The 16,597-nt window shown below is 40.6% G+C and overlaps 1 protein-coding gene across 1 annotated transcript in view; it reads right to left on the bottom strand.

Annotated features, from left to right (window-relative positions):
- cdk14 (cyclin-dependent kinase 14) overlaps nucleotides 1–16,597 on the bottom strand; it is a 126,218-nt gene that overhangs the window by 105,566 nt on the left and 4,055 nt on the right. The window contains exon 2 of the mRNA XM_017714469.2: nucleotides 14,449–14,480. Coding sequence (XP_017569958.1) covers nucleotides 14,449–14,480 — 32 coding nt within the window. The remainder of the gene's footprint in view (nucleotides 1–14,448; nucleotides 14,481–16,597) is intronic.

The raw sequence follows: 16,597 nt of genomic DNA, 5'->3' as shown, positions 1-16,597 counted from the left end.
TCTATCTGTCTCTCTCTCCGTCTGTATGTCTATCTAATTATCCATATGTCTGTCTGTCTGTCTATCTATCTATCTATCTATCTATCTATCTATCTATCTATCTATCTATCTGTTTGTCTCTAATTATCCATGTCTATCTATCTATCTATCTATCTATCTATCTATCTATCTATCTATCTATCTGTCTGTTTGTCTCTAATTATCCATGTCTATCTATCTATCTATCTATCTATCTATCTATCTATCTATCTATCTATCTGTCTGTTTGTCTCTAATTATCCATATTTATCTATCTATCTATCTATCTATCTATCTATCTATCTATCTATCTATCTATCTATCTATCTATCTGTCTGTTTGTCTCTAATTATCCATGTCTATCTATCTATCTATCTATCTATCTATCTATCTATCTATCTATCTATCTATCTGTCTGTTTCTCCATCTGTATGTCCATCTCTCAGCCTAGCTATGTCTGTCTGTCTATTTACCTGTCTGTCTAATTATCCATGTCTGTCTGTCTCTAACTATCCATGTCTGTCTATCTATATCTGTCTTTGTCTCTGTCTGTGTGTCTATCTCTCAGTCTATCTATGTCTGTCAGACTGTTTATATGTCTGTCTAATTATCCATGTCTGTCTTTCATTTTTTCATGTCTATCATTTTTGTGAATGTTCTGCAGTATCAGCCAGCAGGGGGCAATAATAACAATAACTAGCATAGCACACACAAAAATTCCCCCCAAAAATGACAGCAGCCCCAAAGTCTGACTGCAGATGCCTGTATCAGTCAATGCGGGCAGAGAGGGAATTCCAGCCGGTCTCTAAGTGGGCCAGAGGGTGTGTCCCCCTCATATACAGGAAATTATCTCATACGAGCAAGAGTGACATCATTCCTCTGAGACCCATCCACAATCACCCATTCCTGTTTCCCCATCTATAGACCCCTCAAACCCCTCAAACCCCCTGAACCCCTCACATCCGTGACAGCCTAGGTCTGTCCAGGCCACCCCGCTGTCCAAACGCTGTCTGAGAAAATAAACTCCTCCATGCTAACTTAGGGCTTAATGATTAATCGTTCATACATCACAATCACAATTTAATCAGAAGATCAAAAAAAATGTATTATAGCCTACAGTGTTAAAAAAGATGGTTCTTTAGTAAAGTCAATTGGTATAGAATCATGAGAAATCAATGACCCATTTGCATGCTTAAATGGTTCTCTGAAACCATTTAAACTGAAACCATGGTTCAGTTGAAACAGCTCTTGAGATTGATAGAGAATGTGTTGTATATGGTTCTAAATAGCACCAAAATGGGTTCTGCTATGGTTATGATGTCAGGCTTGTAACAATAGATTAACATTTTGGTGCTTCATAGAACCCTTTCTATACAGAACCACACACAACACCTTCTCCATCAATCTAAAGTATCATTTAATCATGCAAATGGTTCTCTGAGTGTTCATGGTTCTATAGAGAACCAGTGCCCTTACCAAAGAACCCTTGAAGGACTCTGTCTCTGCCTCTGATTTTTTATTTTTATTTACATGCGCTTAATGTGTTTAAATGGAGGACACAGCAGTGCTGCTGCGGTCACAGCTGATCTCCACACTCAAACAGCAGGGCAGGTCTCACACTGATGACCCACAGTCCGCTGCTCTACATCCCATAATGCTCACTCGGGCTATCATCAGGGGGATAAAGCGCTCTGTGTTAGTGTGTGGTGAAACAGTGTTTATCTGTTTATGAGGCAGATTAGCGCCGGTCACAGCGGGACAGAAATCCTTTATTCCTGCTGCTGATAGAATCAGAATAAACTTCACTGCAGCACAGCAGGCCTGTCAGGGCTGTTTCACAGGTAACCGTCACGCTTCCTCTGGCCGGTTTCCACCCTTTCTATGCCACTGTTCAATCCGAATCAAGGTTATTATAGTCCACTGAAAGGTCACTAAACTGAAAACTGAAATCAAAATTAAAACAGTGTTCAAAAACAAGAAATCTAAATCAAAACTCCACTAAGGCTGTGTTCACATTACCAGGTTGAAGTGGCACAAATCAGATTTTTACCCATAATGTGAATCAGATCTGATGTTTTCAGGGCTGTGTGGACAAATCTGATCTTTTCAAATCCAACCTGAGTCAATTTCATATTCAATTTCATATGCGACCTTAATAAGCTCAGATCAGAACTGCGCATGCGCCATCATTCACTGTTACCATGGCAACAGCGCCGAACAGAAGTTAAAGCCAGTAAACAGTGGAAAACTCATCTCATCTATTTCACCTTCGTCCCTAATAACGAAACTGAGAGCTGAGTATATAGACCATCCTCCCACTTCTGTGTTCGTTAATGCGAAAGAGTAAATAGTTGCATTAAACAGCTTCCAGTCTTTTTTGATTGGTTACCTCGGTAAAGCTGCTTACACACTTTATTAGCAGTAACTGACTGAGTGAAATTCTTTAATTAGATAATATAACATTGAGTACATATATTCTATGTTATAAAAAAAAACTAAATCTTTCAGTAATAAACATTGTCTCTTGTTTTAAAAGTTGTTACTGTAAGTGTTTGTTAGCTCCTGCTGGTGTGGGTTCACAGCTGTTTCTTCTCTAAATAGTGAACACTAAAGCGACTTGTGTGCTTATAGCACCCCCTGCTGGAGAGACTGCAAAAAGGGAATTCCAAAGCCACGTCCCCTGCATTACAAATAAACAAAATGTTTTTCGTTGTTGTAGTGGATTCAGCTTTAGATGCCTTTCAGTTTTTAGAGTATGAACTGATCTATGACATCACTAACAATAATGGATTATTAATGTTCCGCAATAATCCAGTGTTATAACAATAAAACGGGAAAAAAGACATATGGATATTATTTACATATTTCTCAAGCTCTTCAAAATGAGATGAATCCTCCAGTTCTTCAATTCCCAACATGGCAAGTAGCATCTTCGACATCATCAGCATCATTATGTTAATTACAAAGCGTGAATGTCTTTAATTTCAGTTTCCTGACTTCCATTTTGGGGCATCACCAGCAGCCCACCAGCAGAGCTGAGTGGAGCTGAACAGGCTCTCAGTTTGGGCTTATTAAAGCTGATCTGCTTCTGCATTATGAATGACCAGCATGTTGTTCTGCAGTGAAGCTTTGACATTTCCAGAACCTTCTGCATATTTCCACAGCAGAGCGACAGCTGAAAGGAGCACCCACTGCCCCGCTAACTGCTGGAACATCAGCCAGCAGAAAGGTCAGTCTGCTGAGCCTGACCCGGTTCTGACCTGCTGTATCAATGATGAAGCTTCAGCACCAACATGTTCCAGACCCTGCAGTGAGATACAGATACGGTTCTGCTCTTCAGCTTCGGAAACCTGCTGCTGGAGTAGTGAATCATCTTAAAAACAAATTTAATAATAATAATAATAATATGTCTAAATACTCAATATTTGCAAGCAGTGAAGCACACTTATCAAAAAGTGATCTATACAGTACCATAAAAAGGTTCTAGGACATGAAACAACAGGAACCTTTTTCCTGCAGTTTAGACCCATTTGAAAAGTTTCTTTAAAAAAAACGTATACAACACATTTTCTATTTAACACATTCAAAGAACCATTTATGTGTCTTCTTTGGTTCTTTGAGATGTCACGGATCAATGCTATTAAAAAGATGGTTCTTCAAGGATTCTTTAGTCAAGAAAATGGTTCGATATAAAACAATGAACAATCAAATGACCCTGTACATGATTTAAGGGTTCTTCTCATCATGAAAAGATCTTCAGATTGATGGAGAATCTGCTGTCTATGTTCTGTAAAGGGTTCTATATAGCAGCAAAAAGGCTCCATTATTGTTACAACCCAAATAACCCTTTTTTGCTAAGAGCATATATTTAAAAGCTACATTTACTACAGAACATTCAGTGTACATAACTGTAGAAGGAAAAAGGTTCTTTAGTTTTAATGCAAATCAATAATGAAATGATTGATTCTAAGTCATTTAGGACCATTTTTATGGGCTCATTCATCATGAAAACTTTACACAATGTAAAGGGCAGCTGTCGGCAGCAAACACTGTCTTGCTAGCCTGATCCTAATTTATGTCAGGTAGTGCGTGTTATATAAATCAATCAGTCATAACATTACGACCATCTCATTGTCCATTTTATCAACTCCACTTACTCTATAGGTTCACTTTGTAGTTCTACAGTTACAGACTGTAGTCCATCTGTTTCTCTGGTACTTTATTAGCCCCCTTTTACCCTGTTCTTTAGTAGTCAAGAGCCCCATGGAGAGCAGGTACTATTTGGGTCGTGGATCATTTTCAACACTGCAGGAACACTGACGTGGTGGTGTGTTGTGCTAGTATGAGTGGATCAGACACAGCAACCGCATCCTGTGACAACTGATAAAGGACTAGAGGATGACCAACACAAACTGTGCAGCAGCAGATGAGCTATTGTCTCTGACTTTACATCTACACAGAGGACTGAGCAGGTAGGAGTGTCTAATAGAGTGGACAGTGAGTGGACACAGTGTTTAAAAACTCCAGCAGCACTGCTGTGTCTGATCCACTCGCACCAACTCAACACACACTAACACACCACCACCACGTCAGTGTTACTGCAGTGCTGAGAATGATACACCACCCAGATAATACCTGCTCTGTGAGGGTCTATGGGGGTCCTGAACACTGAAGAACAATTTAAAAGGGGGCTACCAAAGTATGCAGAGAAACAGATGGACTACAGTCTGTAACTGTAGAACTACAAGGTGAACCTATATAGTAAGTGGACCTGATAAAATGGAAAATGAGTGTAGAAACAAGGAGGTACTCATAATGTTATGCCTGATCAGTGTATAATAATATATAACTATGCATCAACACTAACAATATATATTGCTTGAAAATGTTAATATAGAAATGCACTGACAGGTTTTGGTACATAAAGCCACACTAATGTTAAAAGTGGACAGAGAGGGAAAATAAAAGACTATTAATAGCAGGATCTGAACTCTACCAGTGCAGGGACTGAGTTAAATGGGAAAATATTTGCGAGGGTATGAGAGGGCACCCACAAATAACACTAATAAAACTACTGCAGACACACACACTCGTACATTAGCCATAAAAGGACAAGACAGGAATGTTGGCACTTTCCTGCTTTATCAGACTGGTGAGAGACACAGAGAGGGAGAGAGATAGAGAGACAGACAGACAGAGACAGACAGACAGAGAAAAAGAATGGCTACCAAAAAGGATCATTTCTACACTTAAATAACGTGATAGTCAGTAATCAATTAACCTATGAACCTACCTAATGAATCTTGCCCTGTGCCCCAGCCATATGGATGGATCATATGAACATCATAGATCACTTTTTAAACGAAACAATAGAAGCCATATCGCCCCCTACACTTCCTGTAGTGCATTACTGTCTGTCAGAATGACTGTGTGGATCATATGAACATTATAGAGGACTTTTTAAATGAAACAGTAGAAGCCATATCACCCCCTACACTTCGTATTACAGTCGGGCAGAACACAACCAGATCTGTGGAGAGAGCAAACAGCAGCGATAAACACAAAATGTTGTATGAAGATGCTGAAATCTAGTGTTGGGGGTAAAGCAGAGTGTTTTTGTTGGTGGTCTCACACAGGAATGTGAGTCAGCAGCACAGCTACGGTTTCACAAAGAGTCAGAGCTAATACTCTGTGTGTGAAAAAGTATATGTGCCCCATCACTCAGATGGTCTACCAGCTTTAAATGTTATTCAGTAATCAGTTCAGAATGTGGGGGAGGGGTGGTTGTAAGCAGCTTATCAGAGAACATACAGGAAGCAGTGTGAAATCACACTTATGATTAAAGTCTCACTCTTATACCAGAAATACACACACACACACACACACACACACACACACACACAGTGGTAAGTGAATCTGCTTAAGGCTTCATTTCTTTATTTATCTCAACTTCATATTTACACAGCAGCAGCTCAGAGCATTTATTCATTCACTGATTCATCACATTGACTCATAGATTCTCCATCACATTGATTTGTTATCAAACTGATTCACTGACTCACAGATTCTCCATCACACTGATTTATTGACTCACTGTCAGACTGTTTCACTTGATACCAATTCACTGACTTACCATCAGGATCAAAATGACCTGTGAGTCGAATTGTCCATCACACTGATTCAAAAATCACAGATTCACATTACTGGTTCACCTTCACATTGACTCACATCACTAGTTCACTGTCACACTGATTCACATTACTGAGCCGCTTCACTGGTTCACCATCTCACTGATTCACGTCACTAGGTCACCATCATAATGATTCACATCACTGGTCCACCCTCATGTTGGTTCACATCACTGGGTCACAGTCAGATTCATTCACTTCACTGGCACATTCCAGCCCCTCTCACTCCGTCAGTGACCCCTCAGTAACACAACCTTGCTCACTCCTGTCACCCAGACACACTCTCTAAACAACAACAAACAGCTGGATGGACACACACACGCACGCACACACACACACACACACACACACACACACTCATGCTGTGAAGGATCCCTCTGTCACAGTCTCATCACGTCTGGATCCCATTTCACACTCTTATGAGATGACGACATGAGAGGAAACAGGCGACAATCTATTAAAGATCATTACTGGATAAACCCGGCTGTATGAGCTGAAGAGGCGGTATACACATCCCCACCCAGGGGGCCACTCGGCCCACCAAGCGAGAGGATCTTCTAGCCAAAATTAAGACACTGTAGCCAGAATTATAGAAACAGTACCAGCAATAAGTTACTTCAGAACAGGGCTGAGATTATCATCATAATTTATGCCACAATATGCTTTTCTGAGCATATTATAAATAATCAGTACTTACAAACACTTCCCCACTGCAGGTTTGATCACAATATAATCCTGTAATTATATCTAATTCAGTGCTTGATGTGAAATTTTGCATATTAAATCACTGTATTCACGTTTTTTGAGAGGTATTTTTTTTAAATGTGGCACTGTCTTTTCCAAAATGTACATTGTGATATCATATCATGAAAAGTTCTTAAAGTACCATGATATTACATTTTTGCTATATCTCCCACTACTTGAGGACATAAAACCAGCCAGGTGCTTTTTGTACACCCACTCCCTTCATACAAGTCAAACCAGAGAATGACATGAAGGGTTCCATGCTTTTCACAATACAGTTAGCCAGAATGAGGATCTTTATCATTCTGACCCACCTCTACCTTCATCAGGCCTTGATCAGTTCTGCAGCGCAGCGCTCCTGATAAAACCTGTGATTTTGAATTTTCAGTGCGAATCAATGTAAAACGGTTCACTCATATGAAACTCATCCTAGTGGTGGTCAATATGGTTAAAAATATAATTTCACGATACTTTGTGGTACACATCTGTCATGATATTTATTTTTCAGACATCTGATCAGTTGGAAGCATTTTTAAAAAATACTATCAACGACTGTGAACACAGTGATTTTTATTGAATATTTAGTACTAAGTCCAGTTAAATGGACTAATTTTGCTGTCTTTATAATGAAGCACGCAGTTGGTCAATATCTACAAGTATGATCAGAAAAGCACACTGTATTGTATTGTGACATAATTTCTGATGAAAACAGTATTGTTGAGCCCTAACTCATCCATCATGGACATATGGTTAAAAGGGTTTTTCAAAAGGAAAGACCCTGAGGCTGGGCAGGAAACTATTAGAGCTCTTGTGTCTTTAAGCCCTGCGTGCTCTGGTTGGTCAGGTCAACCACTCTGTTCTAATCGGCCAGCCTCCAGAGCGGTTCTGCCCCTCCAGGTTCCACCCCTGTCCTGCAGTCTGCAGACACGCCCTTCTCCCCTGAGCAGCTGTAACTCCGCTGTAGCTGGTTCTGCAGTAGCAACGGTTCTGCCGGATCAGTTTAATCCAGAGTGGATACTGAAAGTCCGGTCAGCAACTTCTCCACACGCTACAGCACTGAACATCCTCTTCCTCCTCCAGTAGCTGCTGTGTTTTGTGTCGGGGGCGGAGCTTGCCGGTAGGCGGGCAGTAAGGACTGTGTTACGAGATGATGTCATCCTGTAACAAAGGAAAAGGGCTGGAATTCCAAAGAGACGTTTCAGGCAGCTGAGAAAAGTGGGTTCTGTGGGAGAGAGTTTCTCCTTCTAGAGGGAATGCTGAGCTTTGGGACTCTGCAGAACCTTTTCATGCACAAAAAGATCCAACACACTAAAGGAAAGAGATGCAGTTTGTTTTGGGTCCAACCAAACCGGTTCTGGATCTCACGCAGGAGGAGAAACAGATTGTTTGGTAAATGTCGACATTTATTAATTAAAATGATGAAATAAAACCTGTACGCATTAACATTTATGCTCAAAAGTATCATTGTGAAGTTTTGTGCATTAATCACGAGTGAATCCTGACAGAGAAAATGGGGTTTACATATTTCACTAATTAAATGCAAATCCATGAAAAGTTGGTAAAAAATGTGAATTAATCACCTGTTTTAGGCAAATCAACCCATACATGTGAACAACCACAGCAAACAACACTGAGAGGATGTCCTTCCTGCTATAAAGTTAAAAAAAGATGGTTCTTCAAGGGTTCTTTAGTAAAGACAATGGTTCTATTTAGAGCCATGAGTTCTATATAGAATCATCTGCAAGCCTAAATGGTCCTTTACATGGTGAAATGGTTCTTCAGATTGATGGAGAATGTGTTGAACATGGTTCTATATAGCACCAAAAAGGGTTCTGCTATTGACATTGTAACAGTAACCTGGTGCTATATAGAACCATTTTCTAAAAGGTGCTACATAAAATCACAACACTGATTTCCCCATGCAAAGAACCATTTAATCATGAATGGTACTCATGGTTCTAACCAGAACCCTTCACCATCCCCTTTATTAAAAAACCTTGAAGAATCACCTTTTTTAAGGGGGTGTTTCAACGAAAAATCTGTTTTGATTGTTTTTTGCATTTCTTCATCAAACTTTTCACCTCATCCAGTTTTTTTTTTATTTCTGTTTTTTTTTCATCCTTTTTTAATAAAAATGCATAACATACATTAACACCATCATAAATCGTATTATATCGTTATGGCATATAAGGCCTAAATTGAAGGCCCCACTCCGACTGTCGCTTCTGTGAAGAAGGAATTTAAAGTGGTTTTTGGCAGATTTTTGCGCAGAATTCAAAGTAATTTAGTTTATTCAGTTATTTACATTCTTTCCTTCACCACCAACCATCAGTCTAGAACTGACCCAGTGATGAACACAGGCGCTGCAGGAGCTGCTTTATATCAGATCAGAGTGAACTTTATCATGTTCGGCATCAATAAGCCGGATTATGATGGAGAATATCACCATCCATCTCCCAGAGAAACGTCTGCACTGAAACCAGTGGTGGACAGTAACTAAGTAAATGTACTTCATTTCTGTACTTAAGTCGTTTTTTCGTGTATCTTTACTGAAGTATTTCCTTTTTACTTTCACTCCACTACATTTCAAAGTCAAATATCTTACTTTTCACTCCACTACATTTTGCAAAAGCTGTTGTTCCTTTTGGTTTATGTGTGTATAAAAACATAACATGTCAAAACGAAAGAAGAACAAGAGCACCAATCAGGGCACAGCGTGCACTTTGTTTTGAGCTTGTACCGACCCAGTGCAGCACACGGTTCAATGTCAGTGCAGCAGCGTAAAATTTTGGGAGTGTCTATTCAACATAAATGATGAACTAACCTAACTGTGTAAATAGACCACAATATAGAAATATGTCCACATATGCAGTCGTGACTGACGTGGCTTTTTTCTGAATTTATACAAACACTATTTCATTGTATAGTAAATTTGTTTTGGCTAGTTTATGTTTATGAATAAAGACCTACAGATGCAAAGAAAAGGAAACTCATTTGTGATCCTGAGTTTAAAGCAGGTTTTTATTAAACTTAAACTTGTAACTAAGTTGCAAATAAATCTTAAACTGAAACTTTGCATGTTTGTAAAAAGTTATTTATTTAGAGCCACTCGGTTCTACCTAATGGAAATAGTTTGCCTTCAGTGTTTTGTGCTTATGATCATTTTAATAGACGTCAGCGTCACTAATAAATGACATTCTATTAAAAGACTTACCAAGAGTGACAGTTGAGTATTTTCACCTAAAATGAGTAAATGAAGCAAGAGTCTTGTTACTTTTACTCTTAATACTTAAGTACATTTGAAGGCAAACACTTTTGTACTTTTACTCAAGTGGAGGTCTAAAGGAGGAACGTCTACTTTTACTGGAGTGATATTTTACCTTGGATATCTCTACTTTAACTCAAGTACATGAGGGGTGTACTTTGTCCACCACTGACTGAAACAGACACGACGATCTCTTCTTCTTTCCCTCAAACATGAAAAGAAGCAGATGAGAAAGAATCCGTGTGGAATAACCTGGGCACGTGTAAATGATGAAGGAGGGAGATTTTATTGAATTCATTTCAGCCTCTGACACCAAACTAATGACGGAGGGAAGAGCGGCAGACGCTAATTCAGCTGAGGATTCACAATGAAGCTGAGAGGGAGAGATTTATCATGCAGGAATAAAACAGTGTTACTGTGACACAGTCACGCAGGATCTGTTCCGAGTGCAGTCTGGACTGTCTGATTATAGTATTTACACAGGTTCACGCTGGACCGTGTTGTGGTCCTGTAGCTGAGCTCTGTGATTCTTGTGTGTCCTGTTTTTGGGAGTCAGTCTGTTTTCAGTGGGGTCAGTAAAAGGATCCATAAGTACAGTCTGTGAGGGAGCTCCTCACAAGGATCACACACACTGAGGAACCTCTAACGGAACCTCAATTTTCCACTAACCGGCTCAGCATGGGAGTAACACTGCCAGCTCAAACCGGAGATCACGAACATTTTCTGATCAGAAAATCAGCTTATCAGAAGCTACTGTTTTTCATATGTTTGGTTTTTAAAATTTGGCATAGTTTAGTATCTTTGGTACTTTTGTTAGTTTTAGGTTTTTTTTTTTTTTTTTTTGTAGATATTGTTTGGTTTTTGTATTTTTGGTATAGGTTTGGTAGATTTTAGTGTCGTTTTAGTAGTTGTCGATAAAGGTTTGGTAGTTTTTGCTGCCATATTGGTAATTTGTGGTATGGTTTGGGAGTTTTTGCTGCCGTATCGGTAGTGTTTGGTATAGGTTTGGTAGTTTTGGTGTCGTTTTAGTAGTTTTCGATAAAGGTTTGGTAGTTTTTGCTGCCATGTTGGTAATTTGTGGTATGGTTTGGTAGTTTTTGCTGCCATATTGGTAGTGTTTGGTATAGGTTTGGTAGTTTTGGTGTCGTTTTAGTAGTTTTCGATAAAGGTTTGGTAGTTTTTGCTGCCATGTTGGTAATTTGTGGTATGGTTTGGTAGTTTTTGCTGCCATATTGGTAGTGTTTGGTATAGGTTTGGTAGTTTTGGTGTCGTTTTAGTAGGTTTCAATAAAGGTTTGGTAGTTTTTGCTGTCATATTGGTAATTTTTGTTATGTTTTGGTAGTTTTTGCTGCCATGTTGGTAATTTGCGGTATGGCTTGGTAGTTTTTGCTGCCATATTGGTAGCTTTTGGTATAGGTTTGGTAGTTTTGTCTGCTGTTTTGGTAGTTTTTGGTATAGTTCAGAAATTTCTGCTGCCATGTTGGTAGCTTGTGGTAAGAATTAGTAGTTTTTGTTGTTGTATTGGTGGTTTGTTAAATAGGTTTTGTAGTTCTTGCTGTCGTTTCAGTAGTATTTGACATAGCTTTGGTAGTTTTTGCTGCCTTTTGCTTAGCAACAATATGATGACAATGATATCTGATGCTTTGTTGGGGGTGTTTTCCTCAGAGAACACAGGCCAAATGAAATGTGATATTTCAGATATTACTGGGTTAAAGAGAATTCTTTCTTAAGGCTACCGAACCATTTCAGTGACCACCTCCTACAGTTTCACCACACTGACCACTACGAACAGTCAGAGACACCACACGCACTGCCCTGCTCCACAGATCAGCCTGCAGGCAAACATTTTACACACACACACAACGAGCCCTTCTGTTGCGTCTCTCTCTGTCTCTATCTCCTTTCTCCTTCTCTCTTCCTCCCCATTCTCTCTCTCTGTGTCTCTATCTCTTTTCCCCTTCTCTCTTCCTCCTTCTTCATTCTCTTCCCCATTCTCTTACTCATCTTTCTCCCTTTCTGTTCCTCCCCATTCTCTCTCCTGCTCTCTGTCTGTCTCTCTCTCTCTGTGTCTCTCTCTCTCTCCCCCTCTTTTTTCAACCTCTGTCTCTCTCTCCCCCTGTTCCTCTCTGCTTTCTTTCTCTCTCCCCCAGTTCTTCTCTCCCTTCTTTCTCTTTGTCTCTCTCTTCTTTATCTCCATTCTCTCTGTGTCTGTATCTCTCTCTGTCCCCCCAGTTCCTCTCTCCCTTCTTTCTCTTTCCCTCATTACTCTCTTTTTTCTCCCTTTCTTCCTCCCCATTCTCTCTCTCTCTGTCTCTCTGTCTGTCTCTCTCTCTCCCCTAGTTCCTCTCTCTGTTCTTTCTCTTTTCCTCATTACTCTCTCTTCTTTCTCAGTTTCTTCCTCCCCAATCTCTCTCTGTCCCTCTCTCCCTCTCTGTCTCTCTCTCTGTCACGCTCTCTCTCTCTCTCTCTGCAGAGGTCAGATGTTTGCTGCTCTCTCAGAGACGATCCGCTCTGAAACAGGAAACGGCTCTTTTCCTTTTCAGATTCTTCACATTTTTCTCCGCTGGGTAACACACACACACACACACACACACACACACACACACACACACACACACACACACACACACACACACACACACAGATGAGGCTGGTGGTCCAAACTCTTTACCATGTCCCACTCAGCACACTCCAGTTCATGTCAATTCAGCTCAGTTCCACCAGGTGTGGGAACCAACGCCACACACACTGTATTCAAGTGATAGTTCATCAACCAACCCCCCCCCCCACCCCCCCCCCCCCCCCCCCCCCCCCCAAAAAAAAAAAAACCTCCCGGCACCCTTACCCCCCCACTCCCATCCTAAATTTAAATGATAAGCAAATATATGTTTGGGGTATCAAGTTTACGTGTTTGTAAATATTCAGCAATGGAGCTACAAGGCTAATATAGCTAACATGTAATGGAAGCTTATACCCCACCAATTAGCATCACACCTAAATATTCTTAAGTAAGTTCAGTAATTACTAATAGACTCAATTATGTAGTTTCTGACACTGTATGATTCTCAGATTCAGATTCCTTTATTGATCCCAGGGGGAAATTGCAGTTGTTACAGTTGCAGCCATTTATTAACACAGACTGATGTGCAAATGGAATTTGACCACTTTTTCAACATGTTTGTATAATTAACTAATGAGGATGTGAACAAAGTCATTCAGAATGGTTTGGTATGAAATGCTCTGTTCTAGATAAACCAAGAGAACTGTTCACAGTGGTGGTGATAGGAACCAGACATCCACCTCTAAAAGCTCCCTCACAGAAAGTTACTACATGAAATGGTTATGAATTCACTGCCTGATGCCTGAGACACTGTTTTATGATAGTTTTCGGAACTTAAACTCCATTCATGGTGGAGGGATACAAGCAGGGCGCTGTGAGGCAAAATAGTCAGCAAAGAAAACATATTATTTCAGATGTTCCACTATTTTCCATCATCAACATTCCATATAAACTCAGAAGACTCCTGTAGGTCCACTGGTGGTTTTGATAGTAAATAAAATTTCTATATTTGTGTAGTCATGGCGACCCCTGGTTCATATCACCACCACTGCAAAGAGATCTGAACCATTTCACACCAAACCACTCAGAATCTCTCTGTTTACACCTTACACAATGAATTAGGGGGGAATTTTGGATAATTTGGTGGGAATCAACAGGCTGATGTGTACCTCATATGACGCAAACTAATTCTTTCACAAACAACTCAAACAATTCTGTTGGCATAGCAACAACTAAGATGATGCATCATCTTTTAATTATTTATTTATACTTAAATCATTTTTACTCAACAAGTCAAAAAAAAGCTGTGCTGTATCCAGTTTCAGTTTTGGTATAAAAACTGCTTTTTCATGCCATTTATTCACAATAATTCACAGTAATTCCCCTTTATTGGAATATATGAATATGATGATTCATCAATACATGCACAGAAACTCATCTCGAAAGGTGACTCATGTCATTAGATGCTCATTTGCATATTGCTGCCATCTGTGACATCATTGTTCCAAAGACCAGAATCACAATAATGATTAACAAGCCATACACTGTTCAGCCCTCGCTGGATGGTGTCGTCTCACTGTGACTCTGACACTTTAATGCGCCTCCGGCTCCAACCGCTGACTCCACACCGCCTCTGACCATGCTCACAAAAACACGCCTGTGTTTCCACTTACCTCATCAAAACCGCTGTCCTCCTTCTTGAACGCTGCAAAGGAAAAAAGAGAGATCAGTTCCTCATTTACAGACTACTGACCCAGCAGCTGAAGAATGCCCAAACGCTCAGTAATCAACTTTCTGCTGAGCTTAAAGGGCCAGAATCACAGAAAACTCCATCTAACTCACCTTTTTTAAATACTAAAAGAGTTTCGTATAGTTTGTCAAGACAGCTGCCTATTCAGCCTACAGCAGTTTAGCCCCTCCTACTTGCTCTGAAGTCATAAGGACTGTTGAAGCCTGCGCTGTGCAGCCCATTAGAACAGAGCTCATTTACATATACAGCTGTATGCAAAGCTTTTGTTCAAATTACATTTTGTTGGCGTTCTAAGTGAAAATAAGTCAACACATTCTCACAGACAGCACATTTAAATATGGTCAAAATAGATTTGTGTGTTTAACATACACTATATGGACAAAAGTATTGAGACACCTTCACATCACACCTACAGGAGCTTTTATGAATCACATTCTAATTCCATAAGCATTAATATGGAGTTGGTCCCCCTTTGCACCTGTAACAGCTTCCACTCCTCTGGGAATCTTTCTACAAGATTTTGTAGAGTGTCTGTGGGAATTTCTGCCTGTTCATTCAGAAGAGCCTTTGTGAGGTCAGACACTGATGTTGGACGAGAGGGTCTGGCTCACAATCTCCGTTCTAGATCATCCCAAAGGTGTTGGATGGGGTTGAGGTCAGGACTCTGTGAGGGCCAGTCAATATCCTCCACACCAAACTCACCCAGCCATGACTTTATGGAGCTGCTTTGTGCACTGGGGCTCAGTCATGCTGGAACAGAAAAGGTTCTTCCCCAAACAGTTCCAAACCTTCCCTGGAACTAAGGGTTGTAGACCAGCCCCTGAAAAACAACCCCCCCATATCATCATCCCTCCTCCACCAAACTTTATAGCTGGCACTGTGCAGTCAGGGGGGTAATGTCCTCCTGGCATTCGCCAAACCCAGACTCATCCATCAGACTGACAGATGGAAAAGCTGTGTCATCACTCCATAGAACACGTTTCCACTGGCGGCGGTTTGCTCCACTCCATCCAACGTTTGGCGTTGTGCTTGGTGATGTAAGGCTTCATGCAGCTGCTCGGCCATGGAAACCCTGCCATGAAGCTCCCGGTGTTGTGCTGATGTTGATGCCAGGGGAGGCTTAAACTCTGCAGTTATTGATCGGCAGAGCGTTGGTGTCTTTCATGCTCCATGCTCCTCAGAATTCTGAGACCCGCTGTGTAACTTTACATGGCCTGACACTTTTTGTTTTTCAGTTTTTTGACATAATTTGAAAATGCCTGCTGCCCATTAGGAAGCTCTGAATGTTACCCGAGCCAAACCTGGCTGGATGAAAGGAAAACACCACAAGCAACACAAACTACTGGACTCCTGTTCACATCCAATTACAGCCTATTGACAATGATGTCGGTCAGCAGCAGATTCCTCATCTCATGCTTTCATCTGCACGCGTCATTTAATTACAACACAATCATGAAAACAATCAGCAGCTAAAGCCAAAACAGCTGCAGCGCTGAAAACCACCCTCCGTCTGTCCGTCTCTGAGGAGCAGCTTTCTTTCAACTTGTTTACAAAATGATTTATTCATCTCTGTTATTGTTCTGAGAGCAGTTACAGTCACTGAGCCACACAATGACTCATACAGTAGAGCTGTTACACCTTTAAATTCCTCCGCTCGACAACAGATGCCACACAAACGAGCTCATTTCGGCTAAACGGCCAGAAAGCTCATTCTGACAGAGGCTTTAAAGGGACACTCCAGCTAAAATACAAATCTAACCACTGTTAACATGCCTGCTGTTCTCTCTCTGCCTCACAGGAGCCCCTACAGAGAGAGATTCCGGGATTTTTTTCTGAAGAGTTTATAAACACAAGGCAGCACAGCAGGAGCTGAAACAGTTCTTCCGGAGAACCTTTATTACTCTGAGACAAACCAATCTGTTTAGAACAAAATTAGAGTTCTGTAGAACACAGAGACCCATGAACACAGGGCCCCTGCAAACACAGGGCACCAGGAACACAAGAATAAGGACCCTTGCAAACACAGGGCCCTGTGAAGTCCCAGTCTTTGTCAAATACCAGTCTACTTAAAC

The sequence above is a fragment of the Pygocentrus nattereri genome, chromosome 24, assembly GCF_015220715.1.
Source record: "Pygocentrus nattereri isolate fPygNat1 chromosome 24, fPygNat1.pri, whole genome shotgun sequence".
Taxonomy (NCBI): domain Eukaryota; kingdom Metazoa; phylum Chordata; class Actinopteri; order Characiformes; family Serrasalmidae; genus Pygocentrus; species Pygocentrus nattereri.
The sequence above is the reverse complement of the archived record's forward strand: the minus strand, read 5'-3'. Positions and strand labels throughout refer to the sequence as shown.